The sequence below is a fragment of the Macadamia integrifolia genome, chromosome 2, assembly GCF_013358625.1.
Source record: "Macadamia integrifolia cultivar HAES 741 chromosome 2, SCU_Mint_v3, whole genome shotgun sequence".
Taxonomy (NCBI): domain Eukaryota; kingdom Viridiplantae; phylum Streptophyta; class Magnoliopsida; order Proteales; family Proteaceae; genus Macadamia; species Macadamia integrifolia.
Window position 1 is genome coordinate 27,845,510 of NC_056558.1, and position 16,998 is coordinate 27,862,507.

At 39.0% G+C, this 16,998-nt stretch overlaps 1 protein-coding gene across 2 annotated transcripts in view; it reads right to left on the minus strand.

Moving 5' to 3' along the window:
- The window catches only part of LOC122071914 (AFG1-like ATPase), a 52,859-nt gene extending 36,193 nt beyond the window's left edge, over nucleotides 1-16,666 (minus strand). Inside the window, exons 1-5 of one of the 2 annotated variants that reach the window (XM_042636390.1) lie at nucleotides 16,338-16,666; nucleotides 12,302-12,438; nucleotides 12,048-12,190; nucleotides 9,590-9,735; nucleotides 9,310-9,389 (exon numbers count right to left, since the gene is read on the minus strand). In XM_042636390.1, the coding sequence (XP_042492324.1) occupies nucleotides 9,310-9,389; nucleotides 9,590-9,735; nucleotides 12,048-12,190; nucleotides 12,302-12,438; nucleotides 16,338-16,482 (651 nt within the window). In that variant the 5' untranslated portion in view covers nucleotides 16,483-16,666. The remainder of the gene's footprint in view (nucleotides 1-9,309; nucleotides 9,390-9,589; nucleotides 9,736-12,047; nucleotides 12,191-12,301; nucleotides 12,439-16,337) is intronic. The other variant, XM_042636391.1, reaches the window with a different exon arrangement.
- Nucleotides 16,667-16,998: the final 332 nt, after the last annotated feature.

Consider the following 16,998-nt stretch of genomic DNA (forward strand, 5'->3'; position numbering starts at 1 on the left):
AACAAAACAAAAACACGATTCACAAACAGGGTTTGGATTTTGTCAAGGGTTTTAAGAAAGGGCTTTGAGAAGGAATCAAGGAACAAAGAAGAACCACTTATCTAGGCGACCATTTTGCTCCGGTAACCGTGAGTTTGCTCCGGCAGCGGTGAGCTTCATTCTTTATTGACAGGAGTAGGAATATAGTGGATGATCTTAGGGCTTAGGCACTCATTTTGGCATCATAAAGGTAAGTATAATAAATACTTGTATTTTTTATGTCTTCTTTTCTGTATTTTTATAATTTTGCTTCATAATTATGTATTTATATTATATGTTAATATGTTATGATGATTGATGATTGATGAAGATGAACTTAGTTTATTCATTTTATTGATTTGTTTTCTTGATAAATATCTTACATTGGTATGAATATGAACCTTTAATATTTATTTAACATGTGAGTTATAGGATTCAACTAGGATTCGAGCCAAATAGATTGGTTTTATAAAAAAATTACACAGGAGCACTTTAGTCAATAAGGCAACGCTTTATGCCCGTCTTATCGCTAAGGCACACCGAAAGACCCTCAAACGCCTCCGTCGCCTTACCGCCTTAAAAACTATGGTAGCATGGGTTGTAGCCCCTCCTTTGCGGCCACCACATATGCCAGTAGATCCACCACTTGTACTAGGACGGCCATAAAGGACCCAGCACCGCTCTCGAGTGTGGCTAGGTTTCCCACAATGATCGCTCTATCGTCTATCCCTGTCATCTCCATGGGATGGCCCTTGACCTCAGCTGCCTCCATGCCATTCTCTGTGAGTAGTGGAGGAAAGGGCAGAGCGCTTAAGTGAGGATGTAGAATCCATGGCACCTCTCCTGGTTTCCTCACTCAGGAGGTAGCTATACACCTCATCAAGCGTAGGTAGGGGTGATCGGCCCAAAATCTGTATCCAGATCTGTTCGTATTTTGAATTCAGCCCACCTAGAAGAATCAGAACATGCTCTTTTTCAAGAGATCTATAGACCTTGGCTTCATCATCAAGATTCGTCAAATGAAGATCTCAATAATGATCATATTCCTCCCAGAGTCCTATAATAGTATTATAGTAGTCAGAAATGGACTTAGTCCCCTGCTTCATGGAGAGAGCCTGTTGAAGAAGTTGGTAGACCTTCACAGAGTCACCTACCCTATCATAGGTCCTAGAGACACTATCCCAAATATCCTTGGCAGTTTCCTTCCTTATAAATCTCCTACCTATCTCAGGTTTCATAAAGAAGAGAAGCCAAGTCATAACAGTAGAGTTTGCAGTCTCCCATTTCTGGTACCCTGGGTCTGCTACAGCGGGAGCCTTGATAGCCTCAGTAATATATCCTAGCTTCCCTCTACTCCGCAAGGACAGCTTCACAGAGTGTGACCAATCTAAGTAGTTGGTACTATCCAACTTCACAAGAGAAATCTGGGTGTTAGGATTGTCAAAGACAATCAAACTAGGGTTGGTACTACTCGACCCACCAGATGTAGCTTCAAGAAGTTCCGTGAGATCAAACATAATGTAAGGATACTCCTCAAACAACACCAATGGAGATCCAAACCAAGAGGGGATACACAAGTCCCAAATATTGTCTTCTTAGAACCCAAAAAAAAAAGTTCCAACGACTAGTAAACCATGGAAATTTGATGGAAAAACAAAAGAGGCAACTTCCAACTATGGGGATTCATCCAAAAGTACATACAATCATCATAGAACATAACATATCCATCAAATGGAACCAAAGCATCCACTACCAGCTATTTCTGACCCAAAAAAAGGCAAACCAGAAAAATCGATGATACCTGGCAGCAGACAGAAAATGGAGTTGTGTCCCCACAACACAACTACACAACAAATGAGGCTTGGAGGGGTCATACTAGACCCTTGGGCGATTCTGTCCAGCTAGGCCACATCCTCAACCAATGTCGGAGGAGAGAGAAAGAGGAGCTGGAAGTAATGGCTGGCGGTAAAGCTTGGAAGAGCCCTTCTTCTCTGTGTGAGCTTCAATCAGTCCATGTAGCCCTCAAATCTTCCTTTAAATGTCTTTAACCTGTTTTTAAAACTCCATTAGGTCACCTTGTATACTCTTCTCACATAGTATAGCCTCTAATGAACCCTTTTTTTTTTTTTAAGGGTTCCAAGAGAGACTCAAAGAATGGAACAAGAGGGCTTAATCAACTCTCAATCCCTTGTACAATGCTCTGATTCCAAGTTAGAAATAAGGACTAGGGTTAGAGATGAAGAAGAGAAGAGAGTAAGGAAGATGAGGGAGAGATGTTGGGAGAAGAAGAGAATGAGAGAGAAACGTGAATGAGCTCTTGGCTCATCCCACCTATATTAGATTCAAATAATGTTACATATTCCTCCCTAAGGGAGGTGAAAGAGAAATAAAAGAAAATACAAATAAGGACAACTTAACATAAAATAGTTCCTAATGTACCCCTAATAAATATATTCTAACAGATTTCAGCAGCCAACAATTGAATGAATGAAAATACTGATTGTTGACCATGAGTGTGAGGTGAGAGACTTTCCAAGCTGCGAGATGCAGTGCGCTGAGATGCCCAACAGAAAAGTGGGAGACTCAACCCAACCTATATTCTTTCTTATATTTTTCCTTTGTGTATTTTATTATTCCTGAAAAGGATTCAAGGTTCTGTTCTTGCTGCTGGAGGTTGTTGTCTGTCTTTATAACACTAACCTGTTGCTACTCCATCGAGGTACTGCCTGAAACTAAAATACTTACCCTGCAGCATCAGTTGTTGGGAGTTTTCCTTGTTGATAACTTCAAGTTCCAGAAAGTGCAGATCCATCCATTAGTTGTGGACGATCTTTCAAGGCTGTAACACCCTACCAAATGTTCTTGTTATAGCCTGCTGGCTAGACAGTATATTGATCCTCCTATGGAGTTGGTTCTTAATTGAACTGGTTCTACATTATCAGCTGGAGTTGCTAGAACATTGCCCATTCAATTGATGTTGTTAGGAACGTTTATATCAAAGTATATGTATGACTTTAGATTTACAAACTGTAGTTGAAGAATTTCAATTTGAGGTCATCTTACATGCATGTCTCTCTCTACCTCTCTCCAAGGTTGAAGAACTCAAATCGTTTTGGTGTTTCGGTGGTTTCAAAACCACTGAAATACCGAAATTTCTCCAATTTCACCAAAACGGAGTACTTTTTCCATGTGCTTTGCTTGGCCATTTTTTTTGGGAGGGGGGGTTAATGGCCGAAATTATCAAACGAAATGACTAAAATGACCGAAATTTCAACCAAATAGTGCAGTTTTTTACCGAAATTTCCTGAAATCATGTTTTTTGTGTTTTGTATGCAGTTTCTTCGTTTCGGAAAAAAAAATAAAAAATATTCGACATTTCGCTGCGAACTATGCCTCTCTCATCTACATCTATCAAGTTTTCTCTCCATTTAAACTCCTACTTCTCAACCATTTCTCTCTCATCCACTATTGTGCATTCCTCGCAATGTCCCACTGATTAACCAATCACCTGATGGATGGGATTAAAATAGCAAGCAAGGATCCAGAACCAGGTCAAACAATGCACCACATAGAGAATAGAGAGAGAAACCAGCAATATGGCCAAGGGGTTTCAGATCAGATCCAAATTCAAATCGAATGGCCTAGAGAGAATTCTAGACCAGAATCTGAGATCTGATAATCTGTACCTTCCTTTTTTTCTCAAATCTCGAATCTAGGTTGAAAACTAAGTTAGCTGGGTTTTCATCTAATTTTAGATCTTTGATTTTCAAGATTAATGTATTGTTAGATAGCTCTCAATTGTTTCTGGGTGATCTGACCATTGGATTGAAATATATTTAATTTTCTCTTATTGTTATCTATTGCAACATGTTGGTCACAGGTTCGAAACATTGAAACAACCTCCTGCAAGGCAGGGGGTAAGGCTGTGTACGTTTGCCCCTCCCAGACCCTGCAGTTGCGGGAGCCTTGTGCACTAGGTTGCTCTTTTTTTGTTATATATTCAGTGATGCAAGAAAGATTACAAAGGTAATCAACCCCAGATAAAGCTTACAATAAGCTCCAAACAGTAAACAATAGGCACAGATGTGGACAGAAATATAAGACAGACAACAAAAAAACAAATTAGGACAGAATTAGGGTTCACAGCTCAGATGAGTCTGGAATTGGGGTCGAAGGGAGGTCCTATAGGGAAAACAAACCCTCAAAATTATATCAAAGTCTGCCGCTGGTTTGTGAGATTTGAAGCTTCTTGAATTAGGGTTTGAAAAAGGATGTTTATTACAGAAACTTTGCTGTAGCGGCTGCTGGCCAAGGATGGGCTCTCCAAAGCTGAGTTCACCCCTAGGTGACGAACAAAACCTCAAAACCCTGCAGTGACCAGGCTTCATGTTAGAGAGATACCAGGCTTTGAAATTCTTCTCACAAAACTCTGGAAACTGAGATCGATGGGAAGGTGTATGTGTCTCTTGATCAGCAGCTGTCAGGAACAAGCAGTCTCTGTAGTGTTTAATCAACAGTAACAATCCACTGAAATAACATAACAGAAAAGGGAAACAAGGGAGTCGATGGGGTAAGGATTTCCCAGCCTTGGGCTTCTCACCCACAGCTATCTCTGCTGTTGAAAAAAAAAAAATGTCAGATTTTTAACGGCTAGCAAGAGAAAATCTCGTTCATAAACTGTCTAACTTGTACAATCGATGGGTGCCTTTATATGGGCTACCAATTCCTTCTGGTCAAAGGATTTTACAAAATAGAAACAAAACAAAGAAAGGAAACTTTCAAATATGGAAAGTCTAGATGTTAGAAACATTTTTTTTTTTTTTTTGAATGAATAAAAATACATTGATCCGAAGCAAGAAGCAAGAAGCAAGAAGAAAGGAATATACAAACCCAAGGGGAAAAAAGGAGACGAGGCCAAGAAGAGGCCAACACAACCCATCAAGAGAGAGGGGGGGGGGAGAATAGAGAGGGGGAGAACCCAGGAGTAATGTAGAATCAGTTCCCAATTAGACAACCAGGGAGTAGATCAGCAGCAACTTGGATTCTTCAGATCAGAAATAATGATCAGCAGCAACTTGGATTCTTCAATTCAGTGTATAACCAGCAGCTTCAACAGGGATTCGATTGGTCTCAAATGGGCAGAATAAAACTCAGAATATGTGAGATTAGGGTATCGATTGAGAAGGAGAAGGGGAAAAGGGATAGGCTAGTCTCTCTCAGACTTGGGTCTCTCACCCACGGCATCTCAGCGTCTGTTTAGTCCCTCACCAATGGCTTCTCACCATACTCTCTCTGAAAGATAATGAACCCCTCAGTATTCAGCGCAAAGTTTCTTTTTTTTTTTTTTGGCTGTAGAGTACAACCACTACCTATTATTTATAACGATAAAATCGATTACAGCAATTACTCTTCCTTGAGTGGAAAGGAAGCTAATAGTTACTTAAACCCCCAATTACTTAAACAAAGCTATAAAATAGAAACTACTAAACTATTGAAACTCCCCCACATAAGGAACAAAAATCCCTAAATTATAGCACCATGCAAGCTGTCAAATTCTCCACAACCTTCTCCACACATTGGCCATGGGGCCCACCAAAAGATACGTTATGTGATGGCTAATATTTGGCTGAACTTCTAGAAATATATTGATGCAGAGCTGAAGACTTATGTAAGAAGAAGGAAGAGGGTCGACCATCACCATAGTGGCTGAGGTCGACCAGGGCTGCTTCTAATGGCCCACGGTTTGGGCTATGATGGGGTTATTAGTTACTTAGTAGTTTCTAATTTAGTTTCTATTTTCAGTCTTAAAATTAGTTTCTAAATTCTGTTCTTAGCTAGTTTCTAATTTCTTTAGATTACAATTTTCCAGTTTTAGTAACTACATGTTGGTAGTTTATTTAGTCAATATTTAGAAACTTGGGTTTCTATTCTTTGTAATCATATACCCCAGCATTATAAATAAAGAAGGGCACCATACTAAGGCCCACGATTTTGAAATTAAAAAAAAGTTCTCATGCTACTGCTGCTGGGTTGTTCCATGGCTGTTTCCTTGTGTTTGATCGAGGAAGAAGGAATTGGTGTACGATCCAAGTGACTCCTTGCGGGCGTGAAGTCCAGGAGGTCTACTTCAAGTATTACTCTCTTAAGTTTTTATATCTTTTTCAAGGCTTATTAAAGCTGCAAAACCAGGTATGTAATCTATCACTCTGCTGCCCAGAAAATTCTGCAAGACAGAGCGTCCGCCCCTTCCGAAAGGACCTGTTCTGGTTATCCGATTGGGCCAGTTTTTTGGTCGAAGGTTCCTCCCTATACCAGTGAAGATTGATCCAAATATTGGCTGATTCTGCCCAGCCATTGATGAGATATAAGAAATCTCCAGATTTTGCCTTTTAGTGGGTTGAAGTTTCTATTTTATGGATTCTGGTTCTACTGATCTGAGTAGTATTTTCTGGACTGCTGAATAATGTGTTCTGGTTATTGAAGACTGTTAGTGCTTCAACAGTTTCTGATTTAAATCTAAAACTGCTACTGGGTTGATTTATTCACAGTGTTACTGTCTTGATAGATCGATACTATTTCTGAGATTTGGGGTGACTGATTGTGACCTATTTTCTGTCCTAATTCTGTTATTAATTGATTCTGCTTACTGATATAATTTCTGCTAGTCGATATTCCAGAATTTTGGGTTTGTTACTTCTGGTTTTCAAATTCTGTTTACTGGTTAATTCTGGAATACTGCTGCTGTCTCCTATTGGGTGAATTTTGGTTGTTCTCATTGTTTATAATTTCCTGCAGTTTGGGTCTGGTTTGGTTGTCAAATCCATTCCTACATTATATATCCTCAAAGAAAGCTGGTCAATGCATATTACTATATTAGTCTTTAATTGATATTCAACCTCAGACCTCATCCAGCTGGCCTGGGGCCCACGAAAATCTGGGAAATAAATCTCCCTAAATATCTGCGATCTACTCTTTAATTCTGGAAATTAATCTCCAAAAAATAAGGAAGATCGATAGCTATCCTTGGCCACCACGAAATCTGTTTTAGAGCCCAATCGTAGGCTTGAACTACATCAAAGAGACAACAATAAGCCTATTCTTTAGGGAATCTCTAATAGAGCCCCCCCCGGGGGAGCATTCTAAGCTTGGAGCTAACATCGAAGATGACATTCCAAATCTTCTCAAAAGAGCGGGAATTGGATACCCATTTACGGAGATTACGCTCCATCCAGATATGATTGATGGTGGCACAAAAAAGGAAGTTTACCCACTCCGTCGCAAATAGTAGATCCAGCAAAAGTCATCTCAACCATATCCATTCCCTACGGAGGCCAAGGATACGCCTCCTACTAGGCCAACAACATCTGAAAACTGTTTTCCAAGCAGAGGAGACAAAGGGGCAGCTAAAGAAGAGGTGATCTAAGTCTTCCACTCCATTCCAGTAAAGAGAGCAGGAATGAAGGACCTAAATGTGCCTACAAAGAAGGAAGGATTGAGTGGGGAGGCAGTTGGAGAGGGCTCTCCAGGTAGTGAAGTGTCGGGGGATGTGACCAAAGAACTAGACAATCTTAAGCCAAGGGGCAAGAGGATTATGGGAACGAATGCAGTTCCAAGCTGAGGAGGAGCTAAATATGCCGAACGGTGAAGGGGACCAAATAACTCTGTCACTCCTTCCTCTATGACTAAGGGGATGGGGGGGAAGGGAGGGCCAAATATCAAGAAGGGGGGAGGAGGGATTGGGAGGGGGGGGGGACCGAGGCTCAGTAGAAATAATGGAAGCAACAGGGGAGTCTCTATCCAACCAAAGGAGTAGACAGATCTGACTCTCACCACTGAGAGGATAACACCTGATGGATTCCAAGTTTCAAGCCAAAGAGAGGTGGAAAGACCATCAGAGATAGAAGAGCGGATAATAAATAGGGCAATGGGGAAAAGGCTACGAGTATTACGCCAGACCTAGAAGAAATCAGAATGGGGGGGACAATCAAAAGAGAGTCTTTACGAAAAAGGGTAGAGTAAAACCAAGAAACCCAAATGCTATTATGTTTGAAAACTATCTTCGAAATAAGCTTAAGGTTCCCGGAGGAGTTCACATCTTGGATTCTCCTAATCCCAAGGCCACCTTCAAACTTGGGAAGACAAATAGACGACCAACAAATGGGATGGAGGAATCTAGCCAAATCAATTCCTTTCTAGAGGAAGGTACATAAGAGAGATTTTGCAGCCTTGATGGTGGATTAGGGAAGCTGAAAGACTCCAAACCAATAGATGCAGCAGGATTGGAGAACCGATCTAATTAGCTCCAGAAGGCCCGCATAGGAAGGAGCTTGCCTTTCCAGAGCTGAAGTCTTTTGCAGATGAGATCGAGCATAGGGCTGCAGTGTTGGGTGGTGAGCTTGGCAGAGATAAGAGGGAGACCAAGGTATTTGACAGGGAGAGAGCTGAGAGAAAATCCAGAGAGTTAAGAGGATAGATGCTTAGCGGCATCAGAGACCCCAGCTAGAAATTAGAAACTAATGACTTCAGAAAACAGACCCTTCCTAATTACAATTGCTTACTAGCTAAGAAAACAATAAAATAGAAACTAATAATTCTAATAGAAACCAAACCCTTACTCCAACCTTGTGTTTGACCAAGCCAACATAAAAAGACAAAATTACAGCAAAAGGCTGAAATTGATAGGAATTTTTTGGGATCTTCTAGAAAGCTGCATAATACTGCATCGATGCTTGCTGGATAGGCATCTCAAGAGACAAAATTAGAGGCCCAACAGCTGCTGGAACTGGATCAAAAATTGGCCAAAAGGTTGCTGGTCGGAAGCATTACTGGACCAGAACTAAACCTTTTTCCTAGACCTATGTTTTCTTCCTTCTTCAGTAGTGAAGCCCAAACATGGGGTCTTCATCTACATCATTCAGTGCCTGGCTGCCTGCTTTCTTCTGTCGATTCATAAAAGATCCTGGTTATAATCGCAGTTCTTGCTTCTAGATTCTTTCTAGAACTCTGAACTGCATTACCCCCAAAGAGAGACATAGAGACTGAGAGAGACTATTTCAGAATTGGTAGTGAAGTCCCGAGTAAGTACTCCCCACACACCACGTATTTAGAACTAACAAACAGAAAATCAATTGATGAGTAATCACCCCCTAGAATTGGAGAAAAAGCAGAGAGTCATGGTAAAGATCAATACTTCCAAGAAAATCTGCACATTAGTTTTAAAGCAAACATATAATCATTTGCATGGATGTGATCAAATAATTATCAGCAAATGGGCAAATTCTCACGGATCACCTCATTAAAGTGAAATCTCCGTCGGTGCTTAACAACGCCTTCAGTTGCAGCATAAAACATATCCATAAGCATTGTTTTCCCTATATTGTGAACAAGTAATTCTTTAGGGAAGATGATGTCTAGATGTATATATATATATATATATATATAATAAAAAATAAAAAAGTATAATTGTAAGAGCCACTTCAAATGGGAAAATAACTACTGAAAGCAAGACAGCATCACCACTGCAATCAATTTTGCCGCTCCTCTTCATACAGTCCAGGAATCAGGAACATACCACTTCCAACATTTCCATACAAATACAGTCCTTTGGGAGCTGGAGGAGCTACTGGACGGCGACCAACCAATGAATCTAATTTCCTCTCCCGATTCAGGTATGAAACCCATTTCCCCACTCCCGGTTCTATAATCTCATTTCTTTTCCTGAGTCATTAGCACAAGTTCCACAGAAAGGCAATAATCTGCATTCAGTGGCTCGACAAGTAATAAAAAAATTTATATTATAAGATTCCTGAGCAGCTTGGCATCTACCAATCTTTGAATAAACATTTAGAATTGTTAATTAAAAATAATACAAAACTAATCTATACACCCAGAATAAAACAGTTAATTAAAATACTAACAAAGAAGAAGAGATGAATACACAGAAATGTTGTAACCAGGCCTCAGTAACACATAGTATAATAAATTACTGATGCAATAATTTGTATGAATGCAGGTGATATTTCTGATTATATAATGATCAATATGGAGGTTCACATTAATACGTCCTAAGCTTGTGGATCTTATACAGGAAGAAGACAAAGATGATAAGTTGTAACCCTCAAATAATCGTGCATAAGGAAAATAAGGACTAAATGCTCCACCAAACATAGTGAAGGACATAATGCGGGAACCCCCATCTTTGCATACAGAAGGCTTTCATGAATTACAACTTGTCTTGCCACCCAAATAGGGAATCTGGAAAGTGATAAAAGCATAAAAAACTGACTCCAAGAATCTTGTCATTGTTTGAGGACATGTGAGATTTCACCATGAGGGAAGGCTCAAGGACAAGGCCTCCATAAAGGGCATACCCAGTGCACGAGACTCCTGCCACTGTGGAATCTGGGGAGGGTCACAATGTATGCAGCCTTACACCCACTTCGCAGAGAGGCTGTTTCCTGACTCAAATCTGCGACCTAGTGGAGCAACCTTACCATTGCGCCAAGGTCTGCCCTCTAAGGACAAGACCTCCATCTCACCTAAAAGGAATAGCAGATATGCATACCTCAAACATATAGACTTCCATTATGTCAGAGGACCATGCACACATTATAGCTCATGGGTCTGTAGTACTTTGAATTGTATAAAATAAAGGCAGCATAGTTTGGTGTCTAATACTCCTTTGATGATCTCAGAATATCCATGCATGCATGACAACAGACTCACACATGTTGAGGGACCATGGTCCATGCAAACATTATTGTTCTTGTTTTTTATCATATCTTAAAATCAAATCTTGTTTTGATTAATTGATTAAGTAATCCTAACCTAACTCGATTCCCAGTACTCTTTGACACACATGCATGCATGTGCATGACCTTTCACCGCACTTCTGAAGTTTTCAATGTGGTTTCATCTTTGTTTTCTATTGTCCTTCTGACCAGAAGAAAAGAGAAAGGTTGTTGAGGAAGCATGGATCTTTAGCCTCAACATCATAGATTGCACCTCATGCATCATAAGTTTCTGAGTTTCCTTCTTCATGCCTTCATCTTCTGAGGCACTGCTTCATATTAAGTAATCATTCGCATAAGCTGGTTAATGATATGCTGAACTAGTACATACATTGTCAATTGTAAATATGCATAATATTGTGGAAATATTTTAGGTGCATTTTAAAGTTACATTTGGAAATAAATTTTTCAATATCTAAGTCTGGTACCTATGAAGAGAATAGCATTGGGTTTGCCAGACCATCTGATGCTGATACCAATGGGACCTATCAGAACTACAACACCAATCTATGAAACCTAGCGAGCACCACATTAAAAAAATAATTACCATGCACAGCAGAATCTAAAATACTTATGCACCCAAAAGTAGACTATGCATAAACAAGCCGCATAAACAAAAGAAAAGCCAATTTACGAATGCTGTAGGTGAAAGAAGTGGAGCAAAATAATTATGAGGTATAATCACTACCCACTGGCTACATGCCACTGCCACAATTATTTTATATGTTTCTGAGAAATTGGTAGTCTCTAAAATGCTGGTTCACTCATATAAAATTTAAGTTCTTGTCAAAAGAACAAATCCTTCAACAGTTGCCTATGGCTGATGCTACTATCACACACAACTAGATGACCAAGCAGCTGGTACAATACATAGTTCTGGTTACAGAAATATTAAACTTCCGTCGGGTTCAAAAGAAATAATCCTTTCAAATAAAATGCATTAAATTCCATCCTTGATAGAAAAAAAATATATATTCGTCCACCTCTCCGATACAAACTGTTCAGTTGGTTAACTCTAAATTTTAAACAATGAAACAGAACATGAAATGTGTAATGTCAGAAACATGTCTTTGGTAGTGACCATTACATAATCCTAATAACCATGTTTCATACTGCCTTGCACAGACATTCACAAGAATCTTGAAGCTCAACAAAGATGATCTAGCTAAAGAGCTTCTATTATGGAACTCAACCATCTACAATGACTCCTTAATAGGGTTGAAAATATAGAGCTCTCACCGTGCAAACCATTTCTCAACAAGTCTATTTCGATGTTTGGTAACTGCTGTCCATACACCATCCTGCTGTCTGAGCTCAGCTTCCTCAATTAGAATTTTACGTCGCTGGTTTTCCCTATTTTTATCCCAATTAGCCAGGTTCGTCTATAAGAAGTAATAAGAACATTGTGTGAGCTTCATAAGGCGATTGTGATTCAAGTTTTGACAAAAAAAAAAATCGGATCTCAAATTTCATTATGGAATTCAGATACATACATGGTATTCCTCCATTTCTTTCTCATACTGCTCCAACCTCCCGATTAGATTTTCCAATTCAGAAGCCACTCTTTCCTGGTGAGGATCATGTTGAAGCTTTCCCTGCTCAACCAGACTCTTATAGAGTGTAAGTGGTCCTGCAGAAGTGTAATTATATGATAATGAAAATGATTCAAGATGGAGCACTAAGAGATCTTCATCAACAACATGGCATTCCATTATACAGATATCACAATAAAACTGCAGAGACTATCCCAACTTGCAATCAAAGGGGAGGCAATGGATATAAGAAAGACAACCCAACTCCCTCTCACAATAAGCAATATACACTTTACCTAAGCAATAAGCAATAAACAAGATACAGTTTACCTAACAGATTCGGCTAAAGAGATGTCAGGACTCAAGTTATAGTGGTTCAACCAAGAAACAACCTTCTAGCATCCCCAAGTAAGAAATTTTCGATCCACCAGAAGATCCTGTATCCAACTGATAATGGGATATTGGTTTGGTCTCCCTCAAGTCATAGACTATCAAAGCTAACAAAGAAGAATATCCTATCCCTAAAGCAAAGACATAATCTCATGCTCAATGAGTATTTCTTTCCAATGAGATCTGCAAATAATACCACAACCAGGCTCTCTCTGATCGGTCCCATATAAGTTCAGGAACGGCAATAATACAGGAACAGATACGCACGACCATATGGCAATAATACATTTCAAAAATCCGGTGCAATAAAATGTGTACGGCAATGATACAGTACGTGTTTAATATGTGTTTAATACGGTTGCCCTGTAAAAATCTAGAAGCAAAAAATATGGGTTTATTTTGGTATTAAGAATGAACTAAAACTGACTGTTTACAACTAAATTCTAATCTTCCATGCTTCCATGAACACTCAGTATTAAACAATGGTTTTATCTCTTGGTTTGTTGCTAGCGTCCCTTCATTTTTGTAGGTTTTGCTTCATGCTTATGATACAAGTTGTATCGATCAATTACATGGTTCGCAAGATTTGGTACAAGTTCGTTTTAAATTTTTTACTATAGCATACCGGAAGGTATTGTAATTGTTTTTTCAATAAATAAACAACTTATAAATACTTCAGCCAAAGCCTGCCTTAAATGTCCAATCAGAAACTTCCGTATGACACAGAGAACAAAGCCTTTGGTTTGGTAATAGCTCTCCACACCATTGGTGTACGAAACTCCCCCCCCCCCCCAAAAAAAAAAAAAAAAAAAAAAAAAACAAAACAAAACAAAAGAGATTTCAAATTAGAGAATGCCTATCCACACCAACCCTAGCAGGGACCGTGGTGAGGTAGCTGTGATGCTGATTGACCTGACAGCTCATTGGCGAATACCTAATTATGTTTATGTATGAATATGAACATCTTAGACTTGCAAGGTGGTAAAACGGTACCCAAACAACAAGTATTGATAATGAACACTCACAAATTGAAGATAAAATTCCCAGTGTGTGAAATGGATGCAATCTGTGAGAGAGAGATTTCACTCAGGGCAAGGGAGCTCTCGCCGTCGCCGCCTCTGTAATCATTGACCACCGTTGCAATCGCCATCCCACTGAACCACTGCAATCTTCTTGTGGATAGCCGGTTGCCAGTAACAACGACAAAGAAGGATGGAAGAAAGGGGGATTTGGTTTGATTTCTAAGTTACTCAAATGAAAGGGATAAGAAAGGTTTTAGGGCAGAAACAGGGGCATAGCAGCATAGGCCGGAATTTGGGTTTATTTCATTTTACTTTTAATTTCGGTTTTTTTTTTTTAATCTAAACGTGTTAATGACCGGTTAAAAGTATTATCCGCATATAATACGGTCACCTTTAAAATCTGCAAATTAAACCGAATTTTGAATCAATACGCCAATTTGCCCTTTTTTGAAGGAAACGTTTGTGTACGCGTATAATACACATATTTACTAACTATGGTAGGTCCACAGTGCAGTAATCAATGACGCACAGCTTGGTCATATGAAACTACTGTAAAATACTAGGTCCCATCTTAATGGAAAAATAGGGAGAAAAACTACTAGAAAGCAATTAACCAAGCACTCAAGGGAGGAAAAAGGGCTACAATGAGGATTACAGCAAAGAAAGTATTCAAGTATAGAGTTCTTTCATTAAAATATAATTAGAAAAGAAAAATTAGGAAATGAAAGGACAAAAGCATCCTGGTATATCTACAATAACAAAGGAAATGCTCATAGCAGCACCAATATCAGACAATGAAATATATGAGCATGCTATGGAACTTTTATTTAATAGATTAATATGAGTTAGAGTATCAGAAGTCCAGATTAGAATTTTTGCTCAGGAAGATTGATGATCAAAACTATTTCCTCATGAAGGAAGTTGATGGAAAAGTGTAGAAATAAGAAAGATAGTTATGCTATGTGAGATTCACTGCTTTAGAGAAATCATATGACAGTGAAAGCTAGAATAACCATCTGGTGGATTTTGAGGACATATTATAGAGAGTAATAACCAGTGGGAACCTCTTGGAGTGGCTTCCACCAGAAGTCAACACTAAGCTATTATTACTCCTTTTCAATAGTTATGGATGAGTTTGATAGCATAAGAGTAAAAATATCCAGATACAATTTTGGTTAATGAAACTAAAGAGGGTTTGGGTCCAAGCTAGAATTGGAAAGAGGAGCTTTAGAATCAAAACAGTATTAAGATAAGGCCGGAAGAATAAAATATATAGGATGCAAGTTCAGTAAAAAAAAAAAAGAAATAATTAAGATTGACAACCAATATATATCCTAGAGTCACCTCTGTTATCTCACTTTAATCACAAAAAGCGGGGGACAATATTGACAAGGATGTTAGTCAAAAAAATTAACCTGCGTGGAACATGTGGAGAATGGAGAAGAGCATAGACACGTTCCATTAAAATCTAGAAAGAGCAAATTTTACAAGACAGCTACAACATCAGCACTGCCCCTGTGAGTTGAGAGTTGAGGGGATGGGGGGAAAAAGGAGACAACATATTCATAAAATTATTGTAGCCGAGATGAGAACGCTGGGGCATATGGGTAAGTCATGGAAGAATAAATATGAAACGGAAGCATAAGAGAGATACTCGGAGCAGAAACAATAGGTGATAGCATGAGGGAGAGTTGATTTAATTCGACCATTTGCAAGAAAGAGCAATAAACGCACCAACGACAAATCAAAAGGTGAAAATTGCAGGCATAAAAAGGACAAGAGGAAGACTGAAGATGACATAGGTTCATATGGAAAGGACGGACATGAATGCTTATGAATAAACAGCAGATATGCCCTCAAACAGATTATAATCGTGAAAGTAACCAAGTTTAAATAGCTGGAATAAACCTTGAACTAAGTTGTTTAATCGTAGGACTTCCATCTCCTTCATAAACTCCTCAACATGCCCCTCACAATTCGAAAGCATTAGCTAACACTTCACCACCCCCCCCCCCAAAAAAAAAAAAATCCATTCAGTTATATGAAATTTTTTGAAATCTCCAAATTGAACCATTTGGAGGATGTAAGGGGCCTCGTGCACTGATACACCTTTTTTTTTAACTCCACATGCTAGAAACCCATCAAATCGTTCTCATGTTTGTTGCAGAGTGAGCACATTTACTGCATACATATAATGGTCACATCTTCAACTCTACATGACTCAAATCAACAGGCAACGCAGCACAGAACTCCCCCCCCCTCTCTTCTGATCAGTGTTGAACTTATTTGACCTTATAATTACAATTTACATGTTTTATCGCTTCTTCAAGTTGACAAAAATTTGTGCAGTTAAAAAGCTTAAATCCTTGTGTTTCTCACAAAATTAAAATATACAACAAAGTGCGACTCGAAGGCGATTAATTCATAACAGAGCAAGCCATTAAAGAACCAAAACTGACATAGCGGATGGAATTCCTGCTCGAGTATCTACTTATAAATGATAAAACATCAAAATGCTGCTCCCATAACTGTCAAAATTGGAAGGCATACGATTTGTATTTAAAAAATGCGAGAAAAAATTCTACCTGGACGTTTTGTGGGAGGAACCTGTGATGGATCACAGAAACATCGAACTAAATTTATCTGTAACTTGGAAGATCCATAGATTATAGTCTGTCGAAGGAAGGATCGTGAGAGAGGAGAAGAAATTGATGAAACCCTTCTCATCATTGTTGTCCACAGCCCTGTGAGAATTCTCCGACTTGAGAAACGGAAGGAAATTGAATTGTAATAGTGTCATGTTGGAGGCAACGTTGCTTCATGGAAAACCATCCACTTGTCACTCTGATTTGTTAGTTTTCTTTATTTGGTAAAAGAGAAAAGGATGTGTCACCAGTTAGGTTTAATCATATGAGAATGCTTATTATCCGTCTGGTTACACGGATGTTGTAATCATGTTCCTTCACAATCTTAGGAGGATCAAATCAAATAAGATAAATGAGCTATTTTTGGTGTTACTATCAGAATCTGTATGAGGTCGAGCACTGATTCTGCACAAGCACATAAGGCAGAGGCCCAGAAGTGTCTTTTGGATTCATCCTCCGACGCCCAAGTTAGAAACCGGCAGAATAGTATTTTCACATGAGTAATGGTGTGAGCATATTGACTTACCTCGTCTATCTTTTAAGGTTCCTTCTTATAAGATTACCCCTTTTTCGAGTCCAACTAAGATACGTCTTCCTACCT